This window comes from Tursiops truncatus, chromosome 10 (assembly GCF_011762595.2).
Source record: "Tursiops truncatus isolate mTurTru1 chromosome 10, mTurTru1.mat.Y, whole genome shotgun sequence".
Taxonomy (NCBI): Eukaryota; Metazoa; Chordata; class Mammalia; order Artiodactyla; family Delphinidae; genus Tursiops; species Tursiops truncatus.
In genome coordinates this window covers 41,787,411-41,795,382 of record NC_047043.1, presented here as the reverse complement: position 1 = coordinate 41,795,382, position 7,972 = coordinate 41,787,411, and the positions used below count along the sequence as shown (strand labels likewise).

The 7,972-nt window shown below is 37.1% G+C and overlaps 1 protein-coding gene across 1 annotated transcript in view; it reads right to left on the bottom strand.

Annotated features, from left to right (window-relative positions):
* Positions 1–595: 595 nt before the first annotated feature.
* The window catches only part of HCRTR2 (hypocretin receptor 2), a 117,678-nt gene continuing 110,301 nt past the window's right edge, over positions 596–7,972 (bottom strand). Inside the window, exons 6-8 of the mRNA XM_019931388.1 lie at positions 6,256–6,377; positions 3,175–3,400; positions 596–638 (exon numbers count right to left, since the gene is read on the bottom strand). Of these exons, the coding sequence (XP_019786947.1) occupies positions 596–638; positions 3,175–3,400; positions 6,256–6,377 (391 nt within the window). The remainder of the gene's footprint in view (positions 639–3,174; positions 3,401–6,255; positions 6,378–7,972) is intronic.

Sequence of the window (7,972 nt, the reverse complement as noted above, 5' to 3'; positions counted from 1 at the left end):
AAATCCAGACCTCTTAGGAGGATTCTTGTATCAACAAGTTGACAGCAGTGTGCCTGGGCTGTTATTCCATTCCCACAGTTTCTTGTAAGGACTGGTGTGTGTTTGCTTTTTCCTTCTGGGAAATGCTCATTCTTGGCAACTGTCTGCTTCTACAAACTTAGGTTTTTGTAAGGGTAAATAAAACTGGAGATTTGAAGGTTTTAGTTAGAAACTCAGGGACTTCCCTGGTGGTCCAGTGGTTAAGACTTCGCCTTCCAATGCAGGGGGTGAGGGTTTGACCCCAGGTCGGGGAGCTAAGATCCCACAAGCCTCGGGGTCAAAAAACCAAAACATAAAACAGAAGCAATATTGTAATAAACTCAATAAAGGATTTTTAAAAAAATGGTCCACATCAAAAAAATCTTAAAAAAAAAAAAAAGAAAGAAACTCAAATCATCCAAGTAGCCATAAAGCACGCCAGGGCTTTAAAACCTGTCTTCTTCCAAACTGCACTTGTAACACAGGGGCACTATTTCATAAAGCATTACCTCTTTGAGTGAGATAATGCTGAGTGACTTTCAACATTGGTACTCAGCCTCTTCTTTCTGACCTCCAATCAGGTTGACAGTAGTGATGACAGTGGTCCCTGTTGTAGATACCTGGGCAGTAAAATACTTTATTTCATATGGGCTAGTATGTCAGTGCCAGGTGGTACTCTCTGGAGCAGTGGTTCTCAAATTTTAAGGCCCTTCAGAATCACCTGTAGGGCTTGTGAACACACAGATTCCTGTGTACCACCCCAAAGTTTCTGATTCGGCAAATCTGGGATAGGGTGAAGATCTGCATGTCTAATAAGTTCTCAGGTGATGCTGAATCTGATGGCTCAGGAAGCACACTTTGAAAATCATTGATTTAGAGCAAAGGAACTCTGACTTCTGAGTCTGTTCTTCACAAAATCACACAACTACTGCCTCTCTGAGCCTCTCTCTCTGTCTCTCCAGCTCTGGCTCTCACTTTCTTGCTCTCTCTCTCTCAATCTCTCTTCTTAAATGACAAATAACTAGATATATTAAGATCTAAAACATTTAGCTCTTACTCTGATCTCAGAATTGCTGATTCGGCAAATTACTTAGCTACTAAGGCATATGATCAATATTATTTGACATTATCCTCATCCTCAAACTAAAGTGCTAACGTCCATAGCAATGTGAAAATCACAACTCTTCTTTCATGCAGCATAAATAAGAAAAAAAGTTCTCAGATGTACAAAGGGGAGAAAGCAGAGAGTTACAATTCTTTGCTTTCATTGATAGTGTTCTGATAATTAGCAATATAATTTCAATAAACCTTATATTTGAGGGTAGTTTTTGCTTTGAGTAGTAAGGAGCACAAAGTAATCCCCAGTTCTAAGGCACAAAAACCATTTGTGGATAATTTGGTTATATTCTTTCTGAAAGTGATGAGTTGGAAAAAAAAAGTAAGAAAAGAGCAAGATAATTTTTATGTTCTATGAAAATCTTTCTTAAATATTCTGCATATCTTTTGTTTCAATAAAATAAGAATGCCTGCTACTATAAGAAGAAGAGCAACTTTCCATGAACATCTCTTTTACTTTTAAAGTGACTATTTGAATCAGAATAATTTTGCAGAGAAGCAAATTGAAAATATCCGGGCTTCCCTGGTGGTGCAGTGGTTGAGAGTCCGCCTGCCGATGCAGGGGACACGGGTTCGTGCCCCGGTCCGGGAAGATCCCACATGCCGTGGAGCGGCTGGGCCCGTGAGCCATGGCCGCTGAGCCTGCGCGTCCGGAGCCTGTGCACCGCGGGAGTGGCCACAACAGTGAGAGGCCCGCGTACCGCAAAAAAAAAAAAAAAAAAAGAAAGAAAAAAAGAAAATATTCAATACTTTGAACCCCAGATCTTACATTTGTATGGAACGTACTGCACTCCTGTTCATTTGTGTGTGAGTAAGAGCAAACCCCTCCCTTCTCCTAGTCACCTGGCTCTCAGTCACAGGCCCAGGTAGAATTCACTAACATCAATAGAGTCACTGTAATTAAACAGAAACAAAAAAGTGCAACCTCCCTGTCCCTGTCATGGTGAGGACCACCATCATTGGTTGCTTCCTGCTCTGAGTCTGAATCATCTCCCAGAATGCCTTGCTGCTCTGCAGCCTCTACCAACAGGTCCCCTTCAGTGGACTGGAGCTGTCTTGAAGGCACATTCACACCCTAGCACCTAGCACGGTGGGTGCTTTCTGGGAGGTGTTTGATAGATGTTTACAAAACGTAAATAAATGCAAATATTTACCATCAAATCTCCATGGCATTACCCTGTCCAATATGGGACCCAGATGTGATTTGGTATTCTACTACCCTTTCTCTTTGTAAATTGAATTCTTAATTTCATCTAGCAAGGCCAGTTACCTCATTTTTATTGGTTAGAAGAATACAATAATGGGATATCTTAGTCTTAAATGTTGAAATCTTTCCTTAGAGATGGAAATTGTGTGTTTATAGTTACTCCACAGTTTTTACCTGAATACAGAGTCTTATTGGCCATATGTTGAAATGATAAATGTTAGCAATGGTAAGGTTACAAACCCAAGAAAACTGTGTAAATGAGTTATAAAATTAATGGAAAATAAAGTTGAATAGTATACATGTTTTTATAGTTCTGAAAGATAGTTTTTGAGTTATCTAATATAATGTTATTTTGTATATAAATATACTCTCAAATGTCACACCATAATGACACCCTTTAGTGATTTTTTTAAAACTATAATGTCAACTAACATATCTCTTGTTAATCCAGAGTTAGTAATTACTACTTCTTTTAGTAGCCAAAAGAAAACCAAAGGATAAGTTTGGGCAACTTTTAGCCACCAATTTGAAGGTAAGATTAAAATAACAATTAGAATTGGAAATGCTCATACATTTAATTGACACAAATCCTAATACACGAAGCTAAAAGTGAAACAGCCTGAAAATAAGTTCAGTGGAAGTTTCAACTTCTAACATATCTCAATCAAAAGTTGAGAAATGATTTTAAACTGACTTTATTTCCAAAGAGCAAGAGATCATTTTCTTTTAAAAAAAAAACATGGGTCCACAAAGTAATAAAATTTCTGTGTACAGAGATTTAAAAAAAGAAGAGTGGTACTCAGGCATCCCTGTCCTAGGCATCAATCTTCTACCAGTTTTGGAGTGGCCCCGCACCGTTGGCCGCTGGGAGTGTGCTAACGCTCGTGAGCACGACCTGCTCGGACAGTTTTGATATGTTATCAATGTTGCTGATCTGGGTGGTCAGGGACTTTCGGCTCTCAGTGCTCGTCCGTCCCCGGGCCAGCGGATCCTCCTGGCGGTGATGAACTCCAAGGCAACAGCAAGAAAATGCAGCTTTAAATTCCTCTCGAAATTTTCCTGGCAAACCAGGGAGAATGAAAGGCAAAGGAATTCAATATGTTTTAACCAATCATGAATATAATACAACTGACTGGCTCCTATTTTGGAAAAGGAAATTGGTTATTGGAAGCTTGGTACATCCTTTTTTAATAATTAATTATTTAACTGAAGTATAGTTGATTTACAATATCATGTTAGTTTCAGGTGTACAGCACAGTGAATGCTATATATATATATATATATATATATATACTCACACACATATATATGCATATATGTATACATATGTATATGTATATTCTTTTTTATATTCTTTTCCCTTATAGATTATTACAAAATACTGAGTATAGTCCCCTGTGATATACAGTAGGACTTTGTTCTTTAACTATCTTATATATAGTAGCAGTAGTGTATAGGTTAATCCCAAACTCCTAATTTATCTTCCCTCTGCCCCTTTCCCTATTGGTAACCATAAGTTTGTTTTCTATGTCTGTGGGTCTATTTCTGTTTTGTAAATAAGCTCATTTGTATCACTTTTTTTAGATTCCACATATAAGTGATATCATATGATATTTGTCTTTCTTTCTCTGTCTCACTTTACTTAGTATGATAATCTTTAGGTCCATCCATCTTGCTGCAAATATATACAATGGAATATTACTCAGCCATAAAAAAGAATGAAATAATGCTTGGCACACTCTTGAAACACTGACACATTTCTATAAAATAGTGAGGCTGCTTTTCATGCCCAATGTTTGGAGTTTGTTTCATACCTTTAGAGGCAAACCTCCTATACTTGTGAATGTGGGTTATTGTTAACTAGATAACTATAGTAAAGCTGAGTATCAGCAGAAAGCTACCCAGAGATATTTAACGATTTAAAAAATGATGAAACCTAAGTTATACATGGCCAAACGTACACAGAAATTACCCCTGCATTGTACTCTGAAGAAACTGTTCTATTGACACAGTCAGTTCAACAAAATATCTAGAAAATTTCTAACGTTTCATAATCTGCATAAGGCAGGACAAACTGAAAGAAAAATAAACAACTTTAGAAGTTTTTCTTTATCTTTAAATTATTGATGTGACATTGGAGAAGGATAAGGATGAAACACTGACCTTTTAAGCCTCTAAGGGTAAATGGCAGTGTTGGAAATCACCAGTTCTTTTCTCTGAGCTTTGATTACCTACCTGGGTTGTTGAGTGATTAAAATTGGTGCCCACTTGTTATCAGCTGCCTTCTTGCCTCGTCTTAACCCCCATCATGGCACTTTGACTTGGTTCTGTGGCTTCTACTTCAGATAATTCTCCCTACGACCCTCTAATAGATTTTCCCTGTTTAGTACAAGCTCAGGGCCTTTGTCATCCCTAAGCCCAGGGCAAGTGTTTCCCCACTGCTTTTTTAGCCACAGCTCCTCAGGCCCTTCTTCCTTCAAACAGCACTGGGGTGGTGGTCTCTGCTTATCCCAGTCTGAATGTAGTCTTTATTTTGGAGACTGGGGTTGAATGTGTCAGGGGAAGGCATGAAAAGGGGCAACTGAATACAAACCACCCCTCACATATACACCACCTGATTCACCAAAAGGTGAAATAAAGCAGGTATATAGAGGGTACATGCCATGACTGAAAAACAAAAAGTTATTTAAAACAAAAAGCCTAATTGGTTGTCTTTTTTAATAACCTATATAATCTGGAAGGCCAAAGGTGAAGTTAGAAAATGCACACACTTTATTCAGCATGCAATAAAATGAATTGCTTATTCTTTCATATAAAATCATCATATATTTGGAGATGGAAATAAAAAAGAAATAGCCAGGCTTCCCTGGTGGCATAGTGGTTAAGAATCCACCTGCCAATGCAGGGGACATGGGTTCAAGCCCTGGTCTGGGAAGATCACACATGCCGCGAAGCAACTAAGCCCATGTGCCACAACAACTGAGCCTGTGCTCTAGAGCCCGCAAGCCACAACTATTGAAGCCTGCACACCCAGAGCCCGTGCTCTGCAACAAGAGAAGCCACCTTAATGAGAGGCCTGCACACCGCGACGAAGAGTGGCCCCCGCTTGCCTCAACTAAAAAGAAAGCCCGCACGCAGCAACGAAGACCCAACGCAGCCAAAAATAAATAAATAAATAATAAATTAATTTTAAAAAAAAAGAAATAGCTAACCGGTTGGAAAGAAGACAATGTAAAGATATAGCTAATTAAAACACAATTCTAAAACAATTAGGCAAAATTTTGGTAGATAAAACAATATTTAGTTAAATGATTTTTATAATTATATTGATCCCATAAACAGATGGGTGAAATCAATTGCACAGGTGTGTATGTGTGGTTCATTTAGCTTATGTGTTATTTAGAGGAATGTAATTTTTTTTATGGTCAGTGAGAAATCTTGAGATAAACCCAAGAGATGTTACCCACAAGAGAACTGTAAATACATAGAAATACCTAAAAGTGGAAAGGCTCCAATTCCATTTCAATTAGGCTACAAATGTTGTCAAAGGAAATGATACAAGCAAGGCTGTTTTATTTTCAGATAAAATGATTTTACATCTTTATAAATCATAAGTTTAATGTATGACAAGCAAGATTCTCTTATTCAGTTCTCACAGTTCTCACCTTCCTCCTATTTCAAATTTTCTTCTAAATTTTATGGAAAAAGTTACTTAGATAATTTTTTCTGATGCGTTAGGTAACACATGTTCCCTCTTATAAGGGAAAAAACTCAAGACCAGTCAGATCAGGGAAAAATACTCTCACTGTATCACAACTAATATCTTCATACTGTTCAAAAGTGTTCAGACCTTCTGGTCATCGATCCCTCACCCTGGCCTGTGGTTTGTACAGAAGAAACAGTTGAAAACTCACCACTGAGAAAATTATAAATAATTGGGTTCGCAGCACTATTGGCATATACAAGCCAGTGTGAAAAGGTAAACCAGGCATATACAGTCTCTCTGTCTTCCGTGTGGGTAAACATCCCAAATACTCTGTAGGAAAAGAAACAGTAACATGAAATGCAGTGCGATTCTGGAAAGTACCTTTTAAATAATTAAATTCAAGGGTGAACACAGCCCTTGGTGACAGTTCCCCGACTCCAGTGCTGCCCTGCAGGACAGACCACTTGTAGGTTTAGGGCACACAGTGGGGCTAGAATAACTTCAGTACCTGAAGGGCACCTCCAAGGCACAATTAGTAAATCAAAAGCCAAATCAGGTCAGAGAAGGTCTCTCCTGTAAACAACAGCAATAAGAATACAAAGGTTGAATATATATCTATCTACCTTCTTTCATTTTGTTTCTAAACACAATGGAGCAGCTTTTGTTACTATTTCATTTTGTGTGCATTTTATTTATTTATTTATTTAACACTGGAGTATAGTTGATTAACAATATTGTGTTAGTTTCAGGTGTACAACAAAGTAATTCAGTTATACATATACTGAATACTATGCTTTTTTCTAGTTCTTTTCCTGATTAGGTTATTACAGAATATTGAGCAGAGTTCCCTGTGCTATACAGTAGGTCTTTGTTGCTTATCTACTTTAAGCATAGCAGCATGTACAAAAGCACTTCTAAATTGCAGTCTGTAAGCACTACTTCCTACTTTCATTTGTGCATTGATCAATATTACATTTCTTCAACTCCAATCTTACAGCCTTGCTGAAATTTGGCTTCTGGGATTTCTTTATATGCAGAGAAGAGCTAGTTTTCAATAGGCAAAATTCTGGTCATTTCTTAAAGTTCATGAGTTTTAATTTTTTTTTTATTATTTTAAACTCTGAAAAATATGTTATTATTATCTCCTTAAAGGTCATTTTTAAGATTTGTTCTGTACTTCAAAATACCCATTTATCAAATTGTATTCACTAGACAACAGCAGGCAACTTGCAACTACGCAATAAATGTATAGGCTGAAGATTATAATGCATTTCCTGCCAGAGGGTCCATCACTGATTGTGGAATTTGTGCCTGTGATAGAAATATGTTGCCAGAATAAAGTGGTGTTCTATGGAGTACTACAGTTTTACAAAAATATAATATATAGTCAGACAACATGGATAAATAGAATTAATATGTTATGACCCTCTACCACAATGTATCTTTGAAATCCTAGAAAACCAGACCTGCTTTAAAGAAGTTGGTTTTGACTAGTCAGACAAAACACTAAGTTTCAAAGAAAAGAATTTAGGACTTTATTTGTAAGAGAAGGAAAACACGAGCCTAAAATGCAAGGGCAAACAGAGATAAGTATTTGAAGAAAATATGTGTGATAAAGAGCAAAACAATTTTCAAGGTTATTTTGAAATTTTTATTTTGTGACAAAGAGCAGAAGACTCAAAAAATGGAAACTATTTTAAATTTAACATGGACTTTCTCCTTAGAAAGCCATTTATTTTCCTTGGAAAGGGAGGTCTGTAAGTCAGGAGAATAGAGAAATATTATGGAGAAGTAGGTATTTGGAACCAGCTAAAGGGAAGGTACAAGTGTTGAGATACAGGAAATCCAAATGAGTCATCCAGAGAGCAGTAAATCCAATTTTCATTGAGTTTAGATTGACTAAAATAAAAGTACAAAAAAAAAAA